At 47.0% G+C, this 27,027-nt stretch overlaps 2 protein-coding genes across 2 annotated transcripts in view; one reads left to right on the top strand and one right to left on the bottom strand.

Annotated features, from left to right (window-relative positions):
* The window catches only part of KCNIP4 (potassium voltage-gated channel interacting protein 4), a 33,526-nt gene extending 22,587 nt beyond the window's left edge, over nt 1-10,939 (top strand). Inside the window, exons 4-6 of the mRNA XM_048509461.1 lie at nt 3,398-3,502; nt 5,047-5,109; nt 9,756-10,939. Coding sequence (XP_048365418.1) covers nt 3,398-3,502; nt 5,047-5,109; nt 9,756-9,803 — 216 coding nt within the window. The 3' untranslated portion in view covers nt 9,804-10,939. The remainder of the gene's footprint in view (nt 1-3,397; nt 3,503-5,046; nt 5,110-9,755) is intronic.
* An 879-nt stretch (nt 10,940-11,818) lies between these two features.
* PACRGL (parkin coregulated like) lies at nt 11,819-24,331 on the bottom strand (the record flags this gene model as incomplete). The annotated part of the gene is made up of 5 exons (XM_048509462.1): nt 11,819-12,570; nt 17,301-17,381; nt 20,048-20,155; nt 20,551-20,685; nt 24,233-24,331. Coding segments are annotated over 5 exons (480 nt in total), but the record flags the coding sequence as incomplete, so codon positions are not given.
* Between the last annotated feature and the right edge of the window lie 2,696 nt (nt 24,332-27,027).

The raw sequence follows: 27,027 nt of genomic DNA, 5'->3' as shown, positions 1-27,027 counted from the left end.
GAATGTTAAAGCATTGGTTAGGAAGGATGGATCATTGTGTGAATACCAAATGAAAGAAAAAAAAGATGTCGCCCTACGGTGGAAGCCAGCAACGGAAGAGGACAAGCGAATCTCCCTTGGGAGAAAGTTCCAGAGTTTTGGTGTAACAGCTGAGAAGGGAGTGTCCTTGGTTGCTACCTGCTTGATCTCAGAAGGTGGGGGCATCCAAAGCATGACTGTTATGGTTGACTGGGTGCATAAGATACCAAACTGTCATTCAGGAAGTAAACATGCGAGACTGTCTATATAATTTAGACCAGGAGTGTCCAACTCTGGTGCCCTAGATGTTCATGGACTAGGATTGGCCATGCTGGCAGGGGCTGATGGGAATCGTAGTCCAAGAACATCTGGGGCACCAGAGTTGGACACCCCTGATTTAGACCTTTCACTCACTGTAATTGGACTCTATCACCAAGTTCCTTTGCCAGGGCTGTGAGATATTTGGTTCAAAAGCGGCAGCCTTGGCCTCAGCCTTCCCAGAGACCATTTTGTTCCTTTTAGCAGCCACACCCGATAGTCTCTTAGGACTTCTCAGCTGGCTCAGCTGACCCGTCCCATGATCTGTTATAAGGACCTCCCACAACTGAAAGATCCTTCCGCGGTGTTCTGAAAACAGCCATCACCATAGATGTTCTATTCACATTAATTAGATGCCACATATTAGATGTAGGGTTGTCAGCTCCGGATTGGGAAATACTTGGCAATTTTGGGGGTGGAGCCGGGGGGCACAGGGTTTGGAGAGTGGGAGGAGTATAATGCCATAGAGTCCACCTGTTAAAATTGCCATTTTCCCAGAGGAACTTTGACTCCTGGAGATCGATCGTAATCTGAGGAGCTCTCCAGCTGGAACTGACAACCTGAACTATACAGCACAAGCATTCATCTTCCTTGTGGTTCTCCAGACACTAGATTTCTTTTTTAAAAAATCCTACAATCTATACACAGATATCAGCTACTAGTCTAACAGCACAATGATTGATTTCAGTGTGCAGACAGGAATAACTTTGCCTATGATTGCACTGTGAAGTAGGGTTATGCGCCATTTTTTCAGTATTTTTCAGGTTCATGTTTAACAATATGGCTTTTTTGACATTTTTCAGGTTTGGGTTAACAGTACGGGTTGTTTTTTTCTCCCAACCTTTTTCCAGGTTTTTTTCCAGGTTGAATATTCTAGTAGGATCTCGTGCAATTTCTTATAAAATTCCGATTTTTGTGAATTGGGGGCATATACCCCCACTATAATTATTTTGACATTTGTCCAATTTATTTCTACAATGATGTATCTACCATCCTTATCCTTTTGTATTTCTTTAGGGTTCAAATTTAGGTTTATATATAAGGCGCCGCCTCTTTTCTTCTTCTTATATGAGGAATAGAATAGTGTTCCTAATTTTTTGTTCTTTAAGTATTTTTCCTCCACATTTTTTATGTGTGTCTCCTGAAGACAGGTTATTGTGTTCTGTTCCTTGTAGAGTTGGTAAAAGACATTTCTTCGCTTTATAGGGTTTTTTACATTTTTCAGGGTCTTTTAAATTTGATCCTGAAAAATTTTGAGCCACAGAACTGAACGTTTGGCTTGGCTCAGCCAAGCTCAGCATTCATCTCTGCGCCTTCCCCTGTCTCCAAAGTCCAAGTGAGGAGAGTTGGACCAAGCATTCATCTCTGCTTCTGAAATCTAAGTGGCCTTTGGAGGCAGCCTTCAGCAGATAAATGGGGCAGAAGCACCCTCAAAAACACCTTGACAATTCAGTACTATTAGGGATCCACTTTATGACGCCCTTAAATTGCTGCCATGGAGCAATTGCCATCAAAAATATATTCCCCCAAAGCCAAAACAGCCACATAATCTCTAGCAGTTGATTTAATCGCTAATAATTATTTTGCAGTTTTGCCAATTGCATTCTGGAAAGTTTTCAATTCTGGGCTTCTGTTGTTCACCCAAACTGTGGTTTAGGGGCAACAAATCTATCAATCACATTTTTGTTCAGGGCTTTTTTTTTTGGCAGTACTCACCAGTACTTTGGTCACATAACGAGAAGGCACAAGTCAAAGGAAAAGACAATGATGGAAAGGTTGACGGTAGCAAGAAAAGAGGAAGGTCCAAAATGGATCGACATTATAAGGGAAGCCGTAGATCTTAGTTTGCAAGCCCTTAGCAAGTCTGTTAATGAGAAAACATTTTGGAGGACATTGATGGATAAGGTTGCCATGAATTGGAAGCAATTTGACAGCACTTGACACACCCACACACATCAGTACAGAATACTGGCATGGGTTTTTTTTGCCAATGCCTATGGGGGCAGTGGTGGGATCCAAAAATTTTAGTAACAGGTTTCCATGGTGGTGGGATTCAAACAGTGGCGTAGCGCCAATGGGGCTGGGCGGGGCACAATGGGGGCGTGGCTGGGCATTCCGGGGGCAGGGTGATAATAATTTCTCTGTTACTGTAAAAAACTCTTCCTGTAAAAAAAAGTTCCTAATTTCCAGCTGGTATCTTTCTGTCCATAATTTAAACTCATTATAGCAAGTCCTATCGTCTACTGCCAACAGAAACAACTACTTCTCCTCTAATTGACTGCCTGGCAAATACTTAATACTTTCAAATACTTAGTTTTGTTTCCAGAAATCAAAAGAAGGATACTTTCCTTAAACAACGAACTTTACCATATTTCTAAAACATGTTTTTAAAACAGCCCAACAGTGAGAATTATCCCGTTTTCTACCTTCGCTAACCAGCCACATAGGAAACAACAGGACTTTATGATTTTTGGACCTAATGGAATTTCTAACGGAAAAGCAGACCCAATTAGTAACCCCCTCTCGGCACACACAAATAATTAGTCACCCACTCTCAGGAACTGGTGAGAACCTGCTGGATCCCACCTCTGTATGAAGGGCAGAGACGTAGCAAGGGGGGAAAGCGTCTGGTGCACTGATGCGTCCTCCACTCCCAACCCACCCTGGAACACCCCCGGAACACCTCGGAACCCCCACCATGCCCCCAAATGCCCTTGCCACACCCCCACAGGAGTGCATGCCCTGTGCATTGCGCCCCCTCCTTCCCCCTTGGAGCTACGCCTCTGATGGGGGGAGTTGGCAGAGATCAGCGCAACCTTTTACCCATCCCCCAAGAAAGCACTGTTTTTATTCTGCCTTTCCCTCAGAGAAGCTCCAGGTAGTGATACTCAAATTCTCTTCTCCTGCAACCTAGGCTAGGCTGAATTACAAGAGGCCGGGCACATGCAAATGAGTTTTGTAGCTGAGTGGGGATTTAAATGAAGTCTGTCCTCTGTTCTAACCTCATCACATCAACATACTGTCCTTTCTAAGGCGACATGTTTCTTTATTTGATACACAGGAAATGCTTGATATTATGAAAGCCATATATGATATGATGGGGAAATGCACTTACCCTATTCTCAAAGAAGACGCACCCAGGCAACACGTGGAAACATTTTTTCAGGTAGGTTGATCAGAAAAGAGGCATGTTCTGTGATGGTTACCAAACTGATGACTTTTATTAGGAATCCTTCCTGAGAGCTGCAAATCCCACTTTGTGCTTCTTGGATCCTTGCCCATCCAGGTTGGTAAAAGTCATTGTGGACAAGGTGTGGCCCCTCTTGAAGTAAACTTAGTCTTTCCCTCAGCACTGGGATTTTCCCAGTAGTAGAAGAAGAAGAGTTTGGATTTATATCCCCTGTTTCTCTCCTGCAGGAGACTCAAAGGGGCTTACAATCTCCTTGCCCTTCCCCCCTCACAACAAACACCCTGTGAGGTGGGTGAGGCTCAGAGATCTCAGAAGAACTGTGACTAGCCCAAGGTCACCCAGCTGGCGTGTGTGGGAGTGCACAGGCTAATCTGAATTCCCCAGATAAGCCTCCACAGCTCAGGCGGCAGAGCTGGGAACCAAACCCGGTTCCTCCAGATTAGTTACACGAGCTCTTAACCTCCTACGCCACTGCTCCTCCTCCTACGCCACTGCTGGGGATATAAATCCAAACTCAGTAGTTTGAAGGAGGCTCCCTGCTTCTGACCTGGCCATGGGGTAAAAACGACTCTAACTGCCCTCACGGACGAGCTCTAGAGACACGTGGACCAAGGCAGGTCAGGGCTGCTGCTGTTTGATCTCCCAGCAGTGTTAAACTTGGTTGGTCATGAAATTCTGGCCTTGTCGGTGAGGGGGTATCTGGGACAGCCTAACAATGGTTGAGCTCGTTCCTTCAAAACTTCGGACAGAGGTTTGAAATTGATGAGAGAACCTCTACCTGGTATGGGTTGGTGTGTGGTGCCCCTCAAAGGTTCTCTCACCATTATTATTGCACACCTAAATGTGTCCTCTTGCTGGGTTGAGGTTTGGACCGGGTTGCACCTTTACCTTTAATACTTGGAGACCCAGGCTCTGATTGTATGACAACTTTTATTTTTTTTATTAGACTTCAACCTCATCCTTTCCCAGCACAAGCTTGTGGTGCTTCTCTCTGGCTGCTGCAGAGGTCTTTCTCTGCTTGGTGCTCGCATCGCATGTCCCTCGTATTTCTGGGTTCCCAAGATCAGTATTTTCCAGGGAGCACTTACAAAAGCAGAAATGCTTGTGGTGCAGGAAGTGAGCATTGCAGTGCAGAAAAAACTCTATGACAGAAGCGAGAGAGAAGCCCATGACTTGAATCTAGAACCCTGTGATTCATCATTTGCCCCGAAGTCAAAAGTGGGTAAGTGACGGAGGTTCTTCTCCACAGGTGTCAAACTCGCAGCCCTCCAGATGTTATGGACTACAGTTCCCATCATCCCCTGCCAGCATGATGCTGGCAGGGGATGGTGGGAACTGTAGTCCACAACATCTGGAGGGCCACGAGTTTGACACCTGTGGCCGCTCTTCTCTATCATGCAGGGAGTTTCTAGTTTGTGCATGTTACTGATCTGAACATACATACACCCAGTATTCCAAGTGTTATGCAGGGCGACGGTCTTAACATAACATTGAGCTGACATACATTTCTTCTTCGGCAGAAAATGGACAAAAATAAAGACGGCGTCGTCACCATGGATGAATTCATTGAAAGCTGCCAAAAAGTGAGTAGGCGGCCGCCGCGTTCCAGTTGTCACTCTGGATGTGGTAGCGCCATTGTTTGAGTGTGAGAGAGAAGTACACGCAATGCCGTGCACACAACACTGCACCCTCCATACTGTTATGATCTAGGAAAACCTAATGTCCACCAAAAATGGCCTTTCCCCACTTACCTTAAGCCCCGCGCTTCTTGAGGAGAGTAGCGCGGGGTCCCCTGGCACTCCCCACGACAGGGGCGGCGACAGCACAGCCACCCCGATGCTGCCGCTGTCGCACCCCCTCAGCGCGCAGCATCCCAGGCGCTCTTAACGGCGCCTTTTGATGACCCCGCGCTCTGCGCACCTGGGATGCTGAGAGATGGGATGCGCTGAGAGCAGCGCGTGGCATAGGGGGGATCAGGGTGAGTGGGGAAACGCCCCTAGATAATTGTTTGTATCTCTGATGAAATGAGCTCTGACTCATAAAAATGTATGTTGAAATAAACCTGGTTAGTTCTTGGACACCTGTTGGATTTTAATTTCTGGTCAGGGTTCCTCGACCCCACGGCTGCTGCTTCTGTGAGCTGCTCTGCCTCAACTTTCATGAATTCATTGCTTTTCTTTGCAGCTGTCTGCAGAGAGACACTGGCCCACTCCACTGGGCCAGTAAAGTGGCTGGACACCGGGATAAGTTACCCTGGCATAGCCCCAGGGCTGTTCGCCCGCTTTTATGCGGCCAGCCCCGGAGCTGCTGCGGCTTGCAAAGGCGCCTCCGCACAGAGGCGCATCCTTTTTGAAAAAAACCTTACTTTCTCTTCCTTGTGCAGCTCTGCAGGGACGAGGGGCACGCTCCTGTGGCCATGGCAACACCTTGGGGGGCAGAGGGCAGGAAGTGTATCTCCTCGTCCCTCCCGAGTTGTGCAGGGAAGAGAAGGTAAGTTTTTTTTTTAAAAAAAAGGACATGCCTAAAAGCTGCGCCTCCTACCCGATGCCATTTGCTCGGCACTGGGTGCACAACGGTGTTTTTAAAAAAAACTCACTAGTTTCAAAAACACCGATTTGGGGGGGGGAGTGGTGCTGCCTCATTTCGGAGGTGGCAGCCATGCAAAGTTCTCCTCACAACCACTGTTTTTTACCAGGCCTGAACTGGTGTTGTTGACCCGTGCAGAGTGGGCCACAGAAAAGAAGAAGCAAGCCTTTATTGGCATAGACAACAGTACAACAGTAATAAAAAACAGATTAAAAAGCATATACAATACAGATCGAAGGAAATCTACTGGCGTTTAGTAATTTCCAGGAGAAAGTCTGCCACTATCATACAGAGAGGAGGATCAGGGTTGTCCAACAAGTAGTGTAATCTAATTAAATCGGGGAGATTGGGTAAATGTAAAGGAGTAAGATTCACATACTTGGATCTGATTTCCTTGAATCTGAGACAGTGAAGTAATTGGTGGGGCAGAGATTCAACTGAGCCATCGTTACATGGGCACAATCTTTTAGCCTTTTCTTGCTTATTAAATCTGCCATGTAACAAGGCAGAAGGCATAACATTAAACCTGGCGAGCATTATGGCTCTCCTTTGAACAGGGTTTATTAAGCAATACAGGTAGTGTGCCAAGGGGCCACAGAAAAGCCAAAAGCTCAAACATGTAAAAAGTAGAGTTATGTTTTAAAAGGAGATGCCATTAAAATGGGTGCAGTGTTTTTTTTCCAACCAATAATGGCTGCAATCCTAAACACATTTTCCTGAGAGTAAGCTCCATGGGATAGCACAGGAAATACTTCTAAGTAGACCTGCTAAGAATCGTCCCTTTCTACAGTGGCACCCAACCCTGCCAGTATCATATTTGTCCAGCCCTCTGGCAGCTCTCTCTTGGCAAGGAGACTTCATCTGAAGCTACACAAGAGTAAAAAGCAACGGACCAGATCCTGCTCTTGGGAAGCTTGAGGAAGAGGAAACAATAGGGGACTCCTTCTAAGACAAAGAAAATACAACATTTTACAATACAAATGATGTATTACATTCTGTTGTACGTACTTTCCCCATTGCTTATCCTTTTTAGGCACAAAGTTTCCACAGGAGTCCAAAGTTTTCACAGGAGCACCTGCAAGGAGATGCTACTTACTGCTGCCTAGATAACTTTACAGAGAGAAGTGTATTACAGAGAGAAGTGTGCACACTTCTCTCTGTGATATACCTCTGAAGATGCCAGCCACAGATGCAGGCGAAACGTTAGGAACGAGATCTACCAGACCACGACCACAGAAAACCAGAAACCCCACCACAATCAGTACAGCAAAATATGTTCATGGGGATCTTTCCCTGTTTGTCCCGTGGGCTTTTCCTCAACCTGTTGTCCCCATTCAGACACCAAGATTGGGGAGGATGGGGGGGTGAGTTGGTTTTGAAATATTATCCCCTTACCAATCCCTTTATAGATGTGTGAAACGGGGGCCGAAATCCACCCTTTGCTGTTTCACCCTCAGCTCTCGCAAATATGTTCTCAAACGCAGGACAATTCATGAAAGATCCAGAGGAAACCAAACAGTTAACTCCCTTTTGTGGAGTAATCCCATGTATACAAATTGCTTTCCACTTCCCTGGTAAAAATTAATGGCTCCTTTTTATCCTCCTCTGTTTATATGTTTTTATGTCTTTAATGTTCTTTGAAGTTATTTTATATTTTCTGTTCTTTTGATTTTATGTTTGTTATTAACCATATCCTCAGGGTAAAAAGGGGAAGGTGCCATTCTTTACGAACAGTAACTTACATTTTTTATATCCAGTTGTATTTTTAATTGTATATATTGCTACTAGCAGACCCGGCCACACGTTGCTGTGGCTGAGTCTGGTGAAGTGGAAAAGAAAGAAAAGGGGAAGTGAATGGTTCAAACATGTGTCATTGCACAATGATTGCAAGGGAGTGGTGGGGCAAGGGGCCCCTCGCTCCCCTCTCTCTCTCCCGTTCCCAATTAATTAATTCCCAGTCCCTCCCTAATGTTCCCCTTCCTCTGCTAGGGTGGGCGGGCCGTGTGCAGGTGGCTGGTCCTGTCCCTTTCACTCCCTTCCGTTGCAGGCGAATTATTTAGCGTAAAACACGCTGGGAGGCATGAGCTACATTGTGTTCAAATTTCAGAGCGTTTGGTCCAGCAAACCCTTGGACCCTCCCTCACCTTCCCCTTCCTCCACTAGGGTGGGTGGGCCATGTGCAGATGGCCCGCCCCATCCCTTTCATTCCATAGGGCAGTAGTTTTCAAGGAAGGCATGGTTGGCTCACTTGTATCAGAGGGTGTAGCTTTGACGGCCAGCAGATGGCGCTGTTGCGGAACAGAACTGTGGTTCCAACTGTCACAGGTGTGTCATGTACACAATAACTGGCACAGTTGTGACATGTACACGACAGGAGGTGTGGAAACAGTATGGAAACCTGGCCGCACGCGAATGCGACGTTGTGTGAAAATTTCAAAGCAATCGGTCCAGTAGTTTGGGAGATTACCTGTCAGCAGAAAAACACACTGATAGATTTTTATATAGAGAGATATGCCGCTCTAAACCCTGCTCATTACAAGTCAAAGCATTAATTATTCCTACCACAGGTTTGCAAGAATAAAATATTAAATAATAAAATAAATACCCAAATGGAGGAAGGATTTTCCATTTTCCATTCTTCCATAATGTCAGAATCAATACTATAAATAAAATATTTATAGTAAATAAAATCTCTATAGTAAAATAAAATGTCATAAAAATAAAACCTCTTCAAAAACCTATGCAAAAAATAGTTTATATGGTACCATTGAAATATCTGGAAAAGGGCCACTTTCCCTGCTAGTATGTTGAAGACTCTTATACTTAATAGCCTGCAACAAATTACATTGCTGCCCGAGGGTGGATCACTTCTTGTGCGAAGCCCCTTTATAATGATACACATCACACCATTGCTGGGGTAATAAATTGGCCATAGCCATTTTATTGAGCAGAAGCGTGAGGCTAAGCATGGGTCTGGATCTGGTCATGCGGGTACGTGCTGCAGCTCAGCAGGGCGGGTGCCCAGTCCCGAGCTTCAATCTACTGTGGGGCTCTGCCGGGCGGCTGCTCCTGGCCAGAGATGTTCCCCCTTTCGGCCTAGTTCGACAGGGCGGTCGCCTCTTGTCGCTGTTGCCGTTCCCATGGGAAGGCGCGGCTCCCTAGCCCCCTTCCCCTTCCAGATCAATACCCATGCGCCAAACCGCCGCAAACTGGGCTATGACATAACAGCATGCATTAACATATAAAAGCAGGGTGAAGTGGGCGGGCAAATCGTCGGCTGGCGAGTACATGGCCTGAACAAAGGAGGGCAAGCCCCTTTAAAGCCTCAGCTCGCTCCTCCTTTCCTCCGAAGACGCTGCCCCTTCCCACAGTGGCTCCCTTTCCAGTTCCGCCCTCGCCTGGGCAGTGCCAGCTGGGCTCGTTCCAATCCCCCACCCCGATCAGCAACTCCGCCTCGTGGTAATTCACACGCGCCTTTTGTGTTGGCCAGACATCGGAGGAAACTTTTTTTTTAAGCAATATCTTTTGGCATGATGGGGACAGGCCCATTTTCCTCAATGAAAATGTTTTCTGCCTTTAAAAAAAAATATTCGAATTTTAACTTTCTTCCTTGTCTAATCAGGTGCTGTGTTTTTCTTTACAGGATGAAAATATAATGCGGTCCATGCAGCTCTTTGAAAATGTGATTTAACTCCATGTAGTTCTTTCAACGAACGGACATTATGAACAATTCAGCAGCAACAGCTCCATACAGGCGTCTCCACTTCGAACCATAAAACAGGATTGCTTTACACCGCGATGTGTATAGTGCAAATAAGCTTTGTTTAATAAGCCTCGGTAACGAGACTGCATTTTTTCCCACTAGCTGAGATCAAACATTCCTCTTTAATCTATGCTCTTGTAGATGTTCTTGAAACCACACTGGATTTGGAGAAGATGCCAAAGACAAACAATGTGAAAACTTGCGCTGTGGCCACCCCAATCTTCGTAGAAGTTCGAGAGGCAGAGGCAGGGATGGGAAAAGTCAGGGTGTTTTACTCATTTGTTGCAGATGAGTTTCTAGAATGTAAAACACTTTATATTCATGATCTTTTTTAAAAAAAACTGTTTCCCACAATCCCCACACAGCTACTTCCATGTTGGGGTCATGCTTTTCAGCAAAAGGCGAGCTCTTTACAAGGCAAGAGCCCTGTTTTTTTTCTCCGTTTTTTTGTACCCAACACCACCACTTGGCCAGTGGTTCCAGGCACTAGGCGGCTTCTGCATGCCTTTCTCAGGGCTCATGTTCGGCCCTCAAGTAGCGAGTTCAAGGTGTGCCTGGACCTTCCATGCCCCACAATGCCACACTGCACTGAGAGCTTTCAAAGGTAGCACCCGCCTGGGGAAAGTTTGCCCCCTGTGTTTCTCAATGTAGTGATCTGCTTTTTTTAAAATTCATGATCACTCATTTTATAGAAAAAAAGATGTTCTTTTATAGTAAACATTTTAAATGATTCAGGTAATTTGCTAGTTGCCTAACGCAAACCTCTTTCTGTCAGCAAGATTGCTACATGTTTGTGCGTAATTCTACGGGCGTTTGAGATGACTGCCTCTTGATTTAAAATCAAGAAAAGAAAATCAGAGTGCTGTTTAGTTCTTAATTTGGTGAGCTCATTTGCTGCTAAATGGAAGAGAATGTTCTTTTAAGCTTCCAAAGGTCCGCCGCTCAGGATACTTATACAGTAACGGCAAACAATCACTGTATCAGCAGGCTCTTGAGTTTTGTTTTTTTTCCTCCTGCGTATCCTCCAAATGGTTTGGGAAATAAATATTTATTTAAAAACTGGCTACCATTCGTCGTCATTGAGCACAGAAAGGAAGGCTCCACAGAGGGAGGGAGGGTGACTGTCAGGGCAAGGGGTGAATACAACAGCACAGGAGACAGAGAGGGATTGGCCAGGCCGACTCAGCTACAGACAGCGCCCATCAGGGAAAAGTGCAAGTTGTGAAGGCCAGAAGCTGCGCGAGAGAGAGAAGGGCAAAGAAAGGGAGGGAGCAGAGAGATGCCAGCCAATTCATTTGGTTCCCTGCCTGCTCTGCCAGTTTTCTGGCGCTTCACCGTGATTGAAGGTCCATGTTTTTCCAACATAATCCAAGCAATATTAATTAACATATTGTCACAGGCTTTCACTGGCTGTTGTGCATTTTCCAGGTTGGCCTGATCGTTTTTGCTCCTAACTGTGACATTCCTCTGAAGATGCCAGCCACAGATGCACACTAGATGTTAGGAGCACAAACTATCAGACTGTAGCCACACAGCCTGGAAAACCCACAGCAGCCTGTATTATTAATTAATTAATACGTCTGTTTTAAAAGCCGGATATTAATTGTCTGGGACGTGCGCCAATCTTAACGACAACACTCCGACACAAAGAATTGGAAGAGTTTACAGGAGTACAGCAATTTCTGCCAATGGTGTCTGCCAACATTAATCAACGTATCTATTCTGGGGTAAACAGATACGGACAACAGAGAATGGTTGGAGAATACTCTGGTATCGCCAGTGTAGGAATACGAGTAGTACAATTCATATACACCTGAAACTTGCTATAGTAAGGCTGTGAAAGTAAATGTGCACATTTTATAATAAAAGAAAACGCGTACAGGTGCAGCAAGTCTGGGATTTTCTTCCCCCCCGCCCCCAGGATATGGACAGGAGTCACAAAACAAATTTATTCTGCAAAAATTTAATACTCCAAGAAGTACCTGTTAAATCTCTGAATTTTATCTTTTGATACTTGTAATCTCACCACCGTTTCAAATTAAAGAGTGAAGCAATTTTAGCACATTAATGTAAAACTTGGTAGATTCCTGGAAGGGCTTGCGTGAAGTTTAACAGACTTCACACATTTTTTCTAATCCTTAGGGAAAGAAATCTCTCTTTAACCTAACAATATAAAAATACATTTCTCTCTGAGCCCAAGGCAAGGAGTGTCTGATTCAAAATAAATGAAGCACGACGCACCCGGAGCAGATTCGAGCCCTTTCAAGTCCCTTTGGCCCATTTGATAAGACTTGAGTGCCTGTTTAACACCCTTCTACTGAATCAACAGGTTGTAACAGTACTTGACTTGAGTTGGACTATACCCACAACATTTAATGCATCACATTTAGCAAACACATAAATACACAGCAAATATCTCTATTTTCTTCATAGTTACATTTGACAAAGAGACATGACTCCATTATCCCGTCCGGATGAACTGATCTGTAACTCTTGCTAGAAGTACTGAGAAGCATATCTACTCTTCACGTCAGCGCTGACCATTCCTCGTATCCCGCAAGAGAGAGCAGTGTCCTATCGACAAAGAGGTCACAGTAGAACAGACAGTCCCAGGGGACGTTCTTCTTCACAACTCTCTTCAGAAACCAATTGAACAATAAGTTGGAATTTTAGATTTTATAATAGCCAAGCTTTCCTGGTAATAAAAGGAGAATTGAGAAGGTAAACAGTATATATACACACTGAAATGAACCATTGTAAATCATAACTGATGTGCAATGATAAACACAAGAAATGGACCTCTCTTCCCCCACCCCCAATGCTTGGAATACTACTTTGCCATCAGAAAGAAGCAAAATAGTCATGAATGTTGGACAGACAGGTTTTTGGAAGTCTTAGGCGCATTCCGCATGGGCCAAAAACAGAGCTCCAGGAACGGTGAAAACACCAATCCGGGGGAGCGCTTTGCACAGCTGCCGCCTCTGAAATAAGGCAGCACTGTGCTTCCCCCCCACCCCCCAACCTGTGGGGAAACACTGTTTTTAAAACTCACTCAATGAGCGAGTTTTTTTTAAAAAACAGCATTTTGCCCCCAGTGCCGAGCGAACAGCACTGGTTGGGAGGCGCTGCTTTTAGGCGTGTCCATTTTCCCCCACACTGACCTTCTCCTCCCTGTGCAGCTCTGCAGGAATGAGGGGACACACCTCCTGCCCTCTGACCCCCGAGGCGTTGCCATGGCCATGGGGGGGTGTCCCCTCGTTCCTGCAGAGCTGTGGAGGGAGGAGAAGGTAAGTTTTAAAATGAAATGGTGGCACATCCGGGTGAAGGCACCTCCACGGGCCGTGGTGGCTCCAGGGCCACCTGCACGGAAACTTGCGAAAGGCCCAAGGGCTACACCGGTATCACACTGGTGTGCCGCCACTTCGCAGGCCCATGTGGAGTGGGCCTTTGATCTGTTTTGTAAAAAGGTAAACAATGTTTCCCTTTGGCGCCTCATCAGTTTAATCTTACTGATTTATATAAAATGCTTTTCCTGTTCCCTTAGGGCAGTGATGGCAAACCTATGGCACGGGTGCCAGTGGCGGCACTCAGAGCCCTCTCTGTAGGCATGCGTGCAGAGTTCATCATGCTGGGGGGAGCGAAAATCGCCCCACACACACACATCTAGGCTGGCCTGGGCTGCTGGGCACGACATGTAGGTAATCCTGTTCTGTTAAACCCCACTGATTTTCATGGGAAGAACTAAAGCACAATCCTTTACCTGGGAGTAAGCTCGGTTGCTGACAATGAGGCTTGCTTCTAAACCAGGGGTAGGGAACCTGCGGCTCTCCAGATGTTCAGGAACTACAATTCCCATCAGCCCCTACCAGCATGGCCAATTGGCCATGCTGACAGAGGCTGATGGGAATTGTAGTTCCTGAACATCTGGAGAGCTGCAGGTTCCCTACCCCTGTTCTAAACCCTCTAAGGGTCATGATTCACCCATTCGAAGCGTTGCATGATTGCTTCAAAGCAAAGCCACCGACTACCACCACGCTTACTCCCAAGTAATGCACACCTTGGAGCCAACCGTTTTTTCTAAACTAAAACCTCAGTATTCAGGTTAAATTGCCGTGTTGGCACTTTGCGATAAATTAGTGGGTTTTGGGTTGCAGTTTGGGTACTCGGTCTCGAAAAGGTTTGCCATCACTGCCTTAGGGATAGGCTTGGAATTTATTAAAATAATTTTAACCCATCCCTCTTTGGAACAGGAGTTACTGTGAAGGAAATGGAAGAGAAGACTATTTTTGAAGGGCAACATGCCAATGCCTGCATCACACAGATCTTAGCTAAAGGTAAAAACAGCTGTGGATCATAGGAAAGTTTGCTCAGTAGGTCCCCTGCTATTACAGGATTTTCAGTGCAATACTTTACCCCGTTGTGGCGATAACAGATTTTCAAGTGGTCATATTGCTTGGCCTCTGCTGTCTTGAAATACATTCAGAAACAAGCTCTCAAGCTATATACTCTAGAAAAGGAGGAACACCAGATATCCCGCAGTGTAGTCTGAAAAGACCCTCATAGCTTGTGAATCCTCATTTCTGGTCAAGACTTGGGTTCGAGGTGGAGGAATATGGCCATTTCCTGATAATTCAGTCAGTTCCATAGTTCTTTCCAGATAACTCCAAAGTTTGTTGCGACCTTTCGTTGTACTGAAATGAACCCACCCTATCCAACAGGCATGAAACAGTATGACCGGCCTGGCTTTAAAGCAAGCAAGTCTGATCCTGGCTAGCAACTGGACTGCAACCTGGCTCCCAACATACTGAATCCTGAACTGAACTACATAAAGAGTTGGCATTTTGCTCCTCTCTGCAATTCAGGCCTTGTACCTGGAAGACTGGACTCCTTGGTCTCTGTCCTTCTGATTCTGATTCTACTTCTCTGTCCTATTCCCCTATTTCCTCCACATTAACACCGTTAACTTGAAAGTAACTCCTGCTTGAAACAGCAGAAACTTGGATCAATTTTTAGTAGTTGCTGTTTGTTTTATCGTTAGCTTGGGTGAGGAATGTGCGGTTTACTTGTTCCATGGTTTAGCATTTACTGGTGGTTGCTTGCTAAATAAAGACACCCCCCCCCCCAATTGTACCAAATCCCCCAATAAACTCCATATCTTATACCTAATAGTGAAGGGAGAGGGCTGATCTGCAAACATCTAAATCCATGGATTGGGCCCATTTACACAGCAGAAAGATTTTTTTCTACAAATTTGGTAATGGATCCAGTTTTGCAGAAAAAGCTGAAACAGCTGGAAAAGTTGAAGGGTGTGTGTGTGTGCAAATCCTCTGGATCAGAGGACCATTTACTTCACATGTGTGGGCATTGTTTCTGCTGTGAGGGAAAGACACTGTAGGCACGTTACCTGTCTTCAACAATGAGACCCCTAGCAGGGTTTCTGGGGATGCTACCACAGCTGCTAGGCTACCAGTATTTACTGCTGTGGCCCTGAAGACCAGCGCAGCTCTCTGCTGCACTTCTGACCCCACCCCAGCTGGGACGAGCCCAGCTGAACTCTGGGATAAGGGGGGAGGTGGCCAGGCAGAGCGCTCAAGACTGTGGGGGAAGGACAAACAGCATACCGACAAAGCAGTAAGGAGGCAAGAGTCGTGAGTGTGGGGGATATGGCGAGGGAGGGGAGTCTGGTTGGTTGGCCCAAAAAGATGTCAAAGGAGGGACGGGAGAGGGGAGAAAGAGAGATGGGGAGATGGACAGAGAAGTGTGAGTAGGAGAAGGGAAGACAGCAAGGGAGGGGGGGAAAGCTGCTTCCTCTATGCAAGTTTCTTGCATCTCCCTGCTTGTCTGTATTCTAATAAGCAAGGGTTAGGTCTCAGATCTTGAAGCAATAAACAGACTCTGTATTGTTGGCCAGCCGCATTTATTGATAGGCTTCGAAGCACCCAGCTTGACAAAGCCAGTTCTGGCGAATCGGGCTTTTGCTATCCCCTTCATTCCGATGTTAGTCCCCCCTCCCATTTCCCCAAGAAATGTGAGAATTAGTTAGTTTGGCACCCCAAGATCGGCGACAGATCACTTGGCATCCTGCCCCCACGAGATAATGGAAACAATCCCGGTTCTCATGAGACCAAAGTGTCAGGAGAGAGCCTAGTTATCTACTCAGTGTGTGAAGCCATAAAGATCAAGGAAAGAAAGCAGTGGTAACAGGCTGGTTACATATATCTTATAGCAATCACATGGATTTAGGAATGCATCTCAATCACCTAGATAAATCCTCCTGTCACCAAGTCAGCCAAATCCAAAAATACTTAAATCCAGAGACTGGACCCATAAACAGAGATTTTTCTATAAACTTGGAAAAAATACAACAAGCTTGCAAAAAATCTGTAATATCAGGGAAAAAAACCCCCAGAAGATTGAAAAACCCACAAATGATAAAAAGAAGCATCTGTAGCTTCAAGAAGCTGATGTCCTCAGTGGCTGCTGCTAGGCAACCACAACAGGCTTGGTTTCTGTAAGCAAAAGAAGGGGACAGGGCCTTCTCCTGGGCTGTTTTGCTTTTGAGGTAGTACTCATTGGAATCAGATCCAGCAAGACCCATGGATAACTTGTTATACGACTAGCAAGACTCGCTATGGTCTCACTGCTTGCTACTGCTCAAGAACAGCAATTCCACAAAAGTCAGCAGGGTGCGGTAGTTAAGAGTTTCAGACTATGACCTCAAATCTTCACTCTGCCCTGAAAACTCACTGGGGCGGGGGCGGGGGGGGGGGGGGGAAGGACATGGACCAGTTGCACAATCTCAGCCTAACTTACCTCACAGGTAGGGCCAAGACTAATTGTGAAGAGAACCTGGATGCCTCTCAGTGAGCCAATGACCTAAAATCCCAGTCCAGCCCTCTGACAGGACCATCAGGTACCACCATCTGCCGTGCCTCACTTCATGCGAGGCTCTGCCAGGCCAGACGGTGATGTTCGACCTGGCCAAGTCCCGCGTGAGGCAGCAGAGAAAGAAACCTGGTCAGTTAGTCAGCAAGCTGCTAAATTTAAAAGCTTCAATGTCTTTTACTACAGGGGAGGTGTTCCAATGGTCTTATCAGTTACCCTTTTCTGACCCCGCCCCCCAAAGGCTACAATTTTATTTTGGCAGCGAGTGATCAGAACAGTATCAAGCACTTTAAATACGGACACATCAAAAATTTACATCAAGAAAAGGCTGTCTAATTTTCAACATCTTTCCCAGCACAAAATCCACCCATTTTACCACAACGCCTCCTAGAGTAACTGTTCTCACTGACCTACGAAACCTTGACTCAAAGACCTCAAATCGGCGGAGAAGCCGACAGGCAACTGAGCAGAGCAGAGGGCAGGAATATCAATTTTATCCCAGCTCTCCTGCGGGGGGTCAGATCACTGAGATTGGCTCACCTTCCCGCCATATTGCTCCAGCTTCTGCAAAGCATCTGTTGTTTGCTCTTTGAATTGCTTGCTCATCTGCCTCTTGGAAAGCTGTTGCGAAAGGAAAATATACAGCAGTGGGTGTTGATATTTCAAACCGTTCAGATCTTTGCAGCACATATCATTTATCGACAGAAAGTCTTCCAGAGTGTGAATGAAGCTCTGACGACATTGACTGATAACTGGGAATCCTTTAGGCCAATGCTGTCAAACTCAACTGTCACAAAGGCCGGACACAGAGGTGGGATCCAGCAGGTTCTCACCAGTTCCCGAGAGTGGGTTACTAATTATTTGTGTGTGCCGAGAGGGGGTTACCAATTGGGTCCGCTTTTCCGTTAGAAATTCCATTAGGTCCAACAATCATAAAGTCCTGTTGTTTCCTATGTGGCTGGTTAGCGAAGGTAGAAAACGGGATAATTCTCCCTGGTGGGCTGTTTTAAAAACATGTTTCAGAAATATGGCAAAGTTCCTTGTTTAAGGAAAGTCTCCTTCTTTTGATTTCTACAAACAAAATTAAGTATTTGAAAGTATTAAGTATTTGACAGGCAGTCAATTAGAGGAGAAGTAGTTGTTTCTGTTGGCAATAGACGATAGCACTTGCTAGAATGAGTTTAAATTATGGACAGAAAGATACCAGCTGGAAATTAGGAACTTTTTTTTACAGTAAGAGTTTTTTCCAGTAACAGAGAAATGATTAATGCCCCGCTCCCGGAATGCCCGCCAACGCCCCCGTCGTGCCCCGCCCAGCCCCATTGGCGCTACGCCACTGTTTGAATCCCACCACCATGGGAACCTGTTACTAAAATTTTTGGATCCCACCACTGGCCGGACATGACATAAATGTGACTTGGTCAGGCCAGGCCCGGGGGAGGCCTCAGCTAGCGAGCCCCCAGCAGACTCGCCAGCCCAAATCAACATGGGGGGGGGGTGCTGCCTCAGCTGGCCAGCCTGCAGCAGGCTTACCAGCTTACACTGGCACAGGGGGATGGCACGCCAAGCCAGATTGAGATCGGGAGTGGGTGGGTGGGTCGGGGGTGGACTGATCAGCCCGCAACGGGCTTGTGAGGCCAGATCAGGAGCAGGGGTTGGGTGGGAGTCTAGACTGGTGAGCCTGCGGTAAGCTCGCTAGGCTACAAGGGGGGCGATGGGGTTGCCTTAGGCAGCTCGTGGGCCTGATACGACTTCTCAAGGGGCTGCGTGTTTGACCCCGCTTTACACCGTACATTTGGAGCAGGGGTCTTCAAACTATGGCCCTCCAGATGTTCATGGACTACAATTCCCACCAGACCCTGCCAGCATGGCCAAGTGGTAGGGCTCATGGGAATTGTAGTCCATGAACATCTGGAGGGCCAGAGTTTGAAGACCCCTGATTTGGAGTAACCAAAACGGCCTGAGTCTAGTCCAGGCCACACCAGTTAGGTCCAATGAAGCTTTCCCCAACTGCCCTAGCAGCCCCGCCCCAAACCACTTACTTGCAGGACTTGGCCAGCCAGGGCCAGAAAGGCAGGGCTTGTCTCAGTGCCGCCCACCCACTGCAAGGAAGACAGCCCAGCAGGAGGAACAGCTCTTTCCTCCCAGGAACCAAAGAGCAGAAGGCGGATCAGCAGAGCTTTACAGGTGGAGGCCCGTGAAGGTCCCGGCCAAAGGAGCAGGCTCAGGGGTGGGGCTGGAGGGGAGAAGGAAGCCATAAAACCCCCAGGGAGCCAGAGGGTCAGGGAGGAGAAGGCTATTTGGTGACTGCTTGTTGTAAGGCCAGTCAACCATTAGCAGAGGCTCCCTAGGGTGCGACCCAGGTTGAGAATATCTGAGACCTGAGGAAGGTCCCCGAGGTGATGTGAGCATTGTGGCTGAGGGGACAGGCAGTCCTGCTCACGACAGCAGCCTCAGGAGCACAAAAAAGCTGCAAAGGACTGCAATGATTGGGTGGTGGTGGTGGAGGCAGCTGTGAAGCACCTGGAAAGGTACAGTGCGTGGCTGCTGCGTTGCACTAGCTTGGTGGGACTTCAGTTGTGTATGTTAGGAAGTTAATCTAACAATCATTTAATATAGTCACCAACCAGCAGAATATAAACGTCTGTGAGTAAAGTGCCGTCGAGTCGCAGCTAACTTAGGGCAACTGAACAGAGATGGTCTGCTACAGCCACTGTGGTATAGTGGTTAGGAGCAGATAGACTCTAATCTGGAGAATGGGGTTTGATTCCCCATTCCTCCATCTGAGCGGTGGACTCTTATCTGTTGAAATGGATTTGTCTCCCCGTTCTTCCACATGATGACTGCTGGGTGACCCTGGCCCAGTCACAGTCCTCTCAGAATTCTCTCAGCCCCACCTACCTCAAAAGGTGTCTGTTGTGGGATGAGGAAGGGAAGGCGTTTGTAAACCACCTTGAGTGGTTTACAAACAGGAGAGAAGTGTGGTATAAATCCATACTCCTCTTCTTCTGCATAGCAACCCTGGCAGTCCTTGGTGGTCTCTCTCTCTCTCTCTCTCTCTCTCTCTCACACACACACACACACACACACACACACACACACACCCCACCATCACCACCACCACCACCACCACCACACCCACAGTCTGATCCAACAGCACCCAGATGCCAACCTGCCTTTAATGTATTTTATCATATTCAATCCAAATGATAATGTATCATGAGCTAAAGCCGCTTGCCTTGCAAAGGCCGGGGGGAAAAGCAACCACAACATATTGTTGTACTCACACTTGAGAGAAGATGCTTCAGGTGATCATTCAGTGCAGGGCCAATGACAGCACTCAGTTGTACCAAAGCAGTCAGACCTCTTTCAAAGACTTCACCATCTGAATGGGCCTTTAAAATAAAAGGAAAGAGACGGGTTATAGCTAGTTACATGCTAAAGTCAAGGCAGTCTCTTGACTATACCATCTCTCTCTCTCTCTCTCTCTCTCTCACACACACACACACAGGGGCTGATGGAAATTGTAGTCCATGAACATCTGGAGAGCCGCAGGTTGCAGACCCCTGATCCAGATCTTCAATTTACTATAAAGCCTCTAGGATTCAGAAGGACCCAGAGGTGGTCCAAAAGGTGCCACCCCTGAGCTACAGCTTGGTCCTCCACACAGAAGCTTTTGTACAGTGTTCTCTGCCCATGTTTAGCTGCTTTCACACATATGCTGGAGACGGTGGCTGAAATGATTCTGGCCCCGAGTTGACAAAATGTACAATAAATGGAAGAGTCATACCAAAGCAGCCTTTAATACGGGAACAAGGCGAGGCAGCAGCGGGACGGCCTTCTGGGCGGCTCCTCCCACCGACAGCAATTCTCTGAAGCCCTCCTTGGAGACGAACGTATATGGATGCCTCGTCTCTCTCAGCCCCTGCCACAGAGGTACAATGTTGTTTTACAAGGGAGAAGAAGAAGAAGAAGAAAGAGGAGAAGAAGAAGAGTTGGATTTATACCCCCCACTTATCTCTCTTGTAAGGAGACTCAAAGGGGCTTACAAACTCCTTTCCCTTCCCGCCACCCTACAGCAAACACCCTGTGAGGTGGGTGGGGCTGAAGAAGAGAAGAGAGTTTGGATTTATATCCCCCCTTTCTCTCCTGAAGGAGACTCAAAGGGGCTTACAATCTCCTTGCCATTCCCCCCTCACAATAAACACCCTGTGAGGTAGGTGGGGCTGAGAGAGCTCCGAGAAGCTGTGACTAGGCCAAGGTCACCCAGCTGGCGTGTGCGGGAGTGTACAGGCTAATCTGAATTCCCCAGATAAGCCTCACAACTCAAGCGGCAGAGCTGGGAATCAAACCCGGTTCCTCCAGATCAGAGTGCACCTGCTCTTAGTCACTGCTCTTAGCCACTACGCAACTGCTGCTCCTGAGAAAGCTCAGAAGAACTGTGACTAGCCCAAGGTCACCCAGCTGGCGTGTGTTGGAGTGCACAGGCTAATCTGAATTCCCCAGATAAGCCTCAACAACTCAAGCAGCAAAGCGGGGAATCAAACCCGGTTCCTCCATATTAGAGTACACCTGCCCTTAACCACTACGCCACTGCTGCAGCCACACCTTCCTTTGCAAATTAAAAAAAATCCTTTTTGAAAACCGTCAGACAACATTGTAGATCACCGAAATTTCACGAGGGACATTCCAAACGCACTTATGCCACCTGGTGGGCCCATGAAATACAAGATGAGTCAGCAAGCTTTTGTCTGGTTTTACACATCCAAACCATTCAAACCCCCAAGAAAACAGTTGATTTAACCGACGCATTTAATTTCTCATTTTCGTTTTACCCTCCCACATATTTCGATGCGAATTCAGAAACGGGGGATATTTCCAAGTCCTCAGCTTGTGCTCCAGCACAGGCAGCAAGATCCTGCAAAAACCGGAGAAAACAGCTCTGTCCCCCTTGCCACTAGACAGCAAGGAAGGGAAGAGAGCTGTGAGAGAGATCTGTTTGGGAGCAAGCCAGCTCTGGCATCAAGAGCCGATGGCCTAGCTCCGTGGTGGCGAACCTTTGGCACTCCAGATGTTAAGGACTACAATTCCCATCAGCCCCTGCCAACATGGCCAATTGTAGGGGCTGATGGGAATTGTAGTCCATAACATCTGGAGTGCCAAAGGTTCACCACCACTGGCCTAGCTGGTTGCTAGAAGTCCTACCCGTTACCCACCCCTGAGATGCTCAAAATCAGTGGCACTGCTGACTCAGGGCTTGGCAAACCCAGGATGGCAAGGGTAGAAGAAGAAGAGTAGAAGAGTTTCGATTTATATCCCCCCTTTCTCTCCTGCAGGAGACTCAAAGGGGCTTACAATCTCCTTGCCCTTCCGCCCTCACAACAAACACCCTGTGAGGTGTGGGGCTGAGAGAGCTCCGAGAATCTGTGACTAGCCCAAGATCACCCAGCTGGTGTGTGTGGGAGTGTACAGGCTAATCTGAATTCCCCAGATAAGCCTTCACAGCTCAGGCGGCAGAGCTGGGAATCAAACCTGGTTCCTACAGATTAGATACACGAGCTCTTAACCTCTACGCCACTGCTGCTCCTTTTGAGGGACTCCTTTTGAGGGCTGACTTTTGCTCCTGTGTCTATTCTTTATCCTCACTGACAAGGGAGGATTCACCACTTCAAATCTATTCTCTAGCTTCAAACTCACAGTACTGATCTCACGGAAGTTGGGAACTTGGTACTGGTTCCATTGTTTTGCTACTTGGGAACATCCAAATCTAAAATCAGGACCCTCCAAAGCACACCCTCTTTTTCCCCTAGAAGTCTCAAGCCTTACATTTATGGAGACCAATTACTGCTTTCAAGGCAACCTAATACCCAAGTTGTTATTGTATACGTCAGGGGTGTCAAACATGCGGCCTGGGGCTTAACTGGGCTCCTTGAAAGGGCTCCTTGAGGCAAAACACACCCCCCCGCCAGGTTTCTGATCTGGCATGCCAAGTTCACTGTGGGCTTGCTAATCCTGGCACTCATCCACCCACCCCCTTGCTTGCGATCCGGCTAACGAGCCTGCCGTGGGCTTGCCTGCTGAGGTACCCTCAGTGCTGCCATCTCCCCCGTTGCCAAGAGCTGCAGAATTTACTGTGCATTTTGGACAAGCAAGTCATTTTGGAAGGCTACTGAAGAAAGAAGGCAGACAAATGAATTCATTTCCACGTTTTCCTCTGTCTGGCACACTACTGGTTCGGGAAGGAAAATTAGGAGCTCCCTGGGAAGTTTTTGTTTAAACCAAGCAGATCTGATGCCTTGTAGGGGTGCGTTAGCGGACCCAGTAGAGCTTCAGAAAGTGCACAGGAATGCCTGCGCCATCTGTCCCCTCCTGGGCTCACACGTACGCACATCACAAGATCCCCCAGACACCCGGGTCACAAGATACCTGAATGTGGATTCGACCTAGACAGGAACGTTTCTCCCTGCACGTACGCAGCCCTCCGCTGAGTCATGAATCGCGCAACTTTCTCCCGCTCTCCCGCCTTCCCCAAACCCTTAATAAAGGTGCCAGGGACCCCAGCTCGACAGACTAGCCAGAGCCGCTGGCTTCTCTCCACCAGTTTCCTGATATTGCTGCGTCTTGTCTCTTCATTGTGTCGCCGTAACGACTTCATGCCTGATGCTGAATTAATGAAGTTCAAGGACCGAACGCAACCCTTGTTTGAGCTACAAAGGAAAGATAAACCCCTGATAAAAAGTGTGGGAAGCCCAGAGGAAAGTTCGGAAATGCTATCCTGCATATTTGGTCTTGAAAGGCAGTGATGGCATATGGAAGTGATGCATATGGAAACGGCCAAGGCATGGATATGCAGAGGGAGGATGCCGTCTGCCCCAGTTCTGAAGGGAAGAGTTTCTAACAGGCCATTAAGAGATGCATATTAGGGCAAAAAAGTTATTTACTATTTTTCAAAGAACAATACACTAAAACAAGGGATGAAAGATTTGATGTAACCTCTTGCAGGTTGCAACCACTTGGCCAAAAGGTTTTATGGGTGGTGGAGCCAAATCATCTCACCCTTTTCTGTGAGCAAACTGGAATGCTGAATATGTGAACATGGATCCAGCTATGTGAACAGGGACAGGAGCTCAGAGGAAGATTCAGAACGCAGCTTGTTAACTGTTGGTTGCTTCCCTCTTGATAACTTCAACAGCCCACTGAGGACATCTGCTTCTTAAAGCTACAGGCGCTTTTCTTCAGAGGACTACTTACAAGATAATCCCTATTTATCCACTAAAAAGCAGTTCACCTCTTATTATCAGTAATTTTTTCCTTTTTAAAAGCTAATCCTGGACCCTCACTGTGCTTTACTCTCTCAACAAAACCAGAGGATTTACGCTGTAGGTGACCCATATCTCTAGAAACCGCACAATAAACGCTTCACACGAACATGGATAATCATGGTGCGACAACAACCAAATATAAGAACTGACCTCTGCTAAAGTGATAAGAAGAGGATCAAATGGAAGGGTTTCAGGGGGACAATCCCACTGTAGCTTGTGTTTAACAGAGCCATGAACCAACCTGGAATGAAACAGAAGATTAAACAAACATCAATAATAAGACAAGACAGCTTGGACTGTGCCGTTTCCCCTTCACATTAAAGAAGAACAGGTTCACAGGAGGGCAACCAAAATGGTAAAAGGTCTAGATTCCATGCTAGATTCAGGAGCAGCTTAGGGAGCTAGTTATGTTTAGCCTGGACAAGAGAAGGTTAAAAGGTGACAGGGCAGCCAGTCTTAAAAATGGGAAAGATCTCATGCTGAAGATCAAGCAAGCTTGTTTTCTTCTGCTCCAGGGACTAGGACAAGGAGTGGGAGGAGGTACGTGGGTTGTGGCCTGGGAGCCGGGGGGGGGGGGGGGGGAGCCTGAAAAAGTTTGGGAACCCCTGCTCTACAGCAATAATGAATTTATCCGAATTACAATCAATAGTGAAAGCAGCTTTCTCTTCACATTGTCATTATGATGGATACCTGACACAAGCAATTCAAGGAACCAGCAGAGAAGAGGAGCAGTGGAGAACAGCAGTGGGCCAGAAAGGGCTGAGAAGTGGGCCAGAAAGGGCTGAGGAGCTCTGATTTTTCTTTACAGAGGGCTTTTCTCAAAGCCACATCTTTTAAACAGTGTATTTTAAACAGGGGGTTTCTCTTTTTTTCTCCTTGTCCTAGGGCTGCTGATTGGGAGAGGCTGCTGAAGGGGTGGGGCTTCTCACATTTGTAAATCTTTTCAGTTAGTGCTGAAGGGGTGGGGCTTCTCACATTTTTAAATCTTTTCAGTTAGTCTCTGGAACCAGCGGCTAAATAAGAACATATTTTAAGGGATAGTAGAAGGTATAGAAACCTTAAGAGGGAGGCACTAATTAAAATCAATATTTGAATATCTAAACAAAATTAGATATGAAGGCAGGAAGCCAGCAGGGGGATGGGGGCTTTCCAGTGTATTGCACTGAGTGTCACATGTGTATGACCATTCGCCACTAGGGCAGAAGTCATGGGTGTGCCCTCGCTGTAATGAGCTTCCTGGGCACTCAAGGAACGCGGTATGCGTTCTCTTGAAGCCAAGGTGGCAGACCTGGCTAAGCTGAGAGAGGCAGAGAGGGCAACAAACGAGGCTTTCAGGGACCTAGCAGCCGGGTCCCATCTCCCAAGGTGATACCTCGAAGATGTCATGGGGAATGAGAGTCTGGGTGACGGAGGGTGCTAGTCAGAGGTGGTGGAAGATGCTCCCTCAGATGGGACCCCTTCCTTATTGGTGGTCAGATATCCTCTCACACTGAGGATAAATTCGGCCGGGAGGTGGGGGGCTCCTTGTAGTGGGTGATTCGAACACTATTAGGAATATAGAGAGTTGGGTTTATGAGAGGCGCGATGACCACATGGTGACTTGCCTGCCTGGTGCAAAGGTTGCGGATGTTCACGCTTCGTTTAGATCAGGGGTAGGGCAGTCAGGACGGAGTCAGAATTCCCATCGTTTTTTTTTTTTTTTTTCTGTCAGCATGGCCAATTGGCCATGCTGGTAGGGGCTGATGGGAATTGTAGTTCTTGAACATCTGGAGAGCCGCAGGTTCCCTACCCCTGGTCTAGATAGGCTGTTAGACAGTGCTGGGGTGGAGTCAGCAGTTGTGGTCCACATTGGTACCAATGACATTGGGAAATGTAGCCGGGAGGTTCTGGAAGCTAAATTTAGGCTGCTAGGAAAAAGGTTAAAATCTAGGACCCCTTAAGGTGGTATTCCTCCTAAATGCTACTCTGTTCCACGCGCAGCGAAAGCTAAGCAAGCGGAGACAGGCTGGTGGGTCTCAATGCGTGGATGAGAAGGTGGTGTAAGGCAGAGGGTTTCAGCTTTGTCAGGAACTGGGGAACCTTTTGGGATAAGGCAGGCCCAGGCCAAAAAGGGACGGGCTTCATCTTAACCAAAGAGGAACCAGGCTGCTGGCTCTCAACGTTAAAAAAGGTGGCAGAACAGCTTTTAAACTGATCCTTGGGAAAAGCCGACAGGAGCTGAGGTGACTTCGGGTTCGGAATACAGAGTCCATGGGGATGCAGACAGAGAGGGAGGTTTTTCTAAATCAACCACATACAAGCTTAGGAACATAGCAATGTGATAAGTGATAGCGTTCAAAAAAGGCTAGAGGGCAAATCACATAAATCCCAGGTTAGGGACAGAGATAGAGTATACAAGTGTCTCTATGCTAATAGTAGCTATCTCGACCTAAAATGGGAGAGCTGGAGTACAGAGCTTTGAAGGAGGACATTGATATAGTGGGCATCACAGAGACATGGTGGAATGAGGAGAACCAGTGGGATGCTGGTATCCCAGGTTACAGGCGCTACAGGAAGGATAGGACAGGGCGTATTGGGGGAGGAGTGGCCCTCTACATCAAAGAGAGCATAGTGTCACATAAAATAGACAATGCAGGGGGAGCTGATTCCTTTCTACAGAAGCTAATTCGTGGGATATCAATACCAGGGGTGAAGCATAGATTAACATTAGTAATATATTATCGGCCCCTCGACCAAAGCGCATAAGAGTATTCTGAGATGGAAAAATAAATTAGAGAGGCCAACAAAAGCAAAAATGTCGTGGGTAATGGGCGCATTTTAACTATCCCCACATAAACTGGAAAAATGCATGTTCTGTACAATAAGGTAAGGGAGAGAACATTCCTGGATATGCTAAATGACTGTGGCTTAGAGCAGATGGTTGTAGAACCAACCAGGGGAGAGGT

The sequence above is a fragment of the Sphaerodactylus townsendi genome, linkage group LG10, assembly GCF_021028975.2.
Source record: "Sphaerodactylus townsendi isolate TG3544 linkage group LG10, MPM_Stown_v2.3, whole genome shotgun sequence".
Lineage (NCBI taxonomy): Eukaryota > Metazoa > Chordata > Lepidosauria > Squamata > Sphaerodactylidae > Sphaerodactylus > Sphaerodactylus townsendi.
This window is presented reverse-complemented; position numbering and strand designations above follow the sequence as displayed.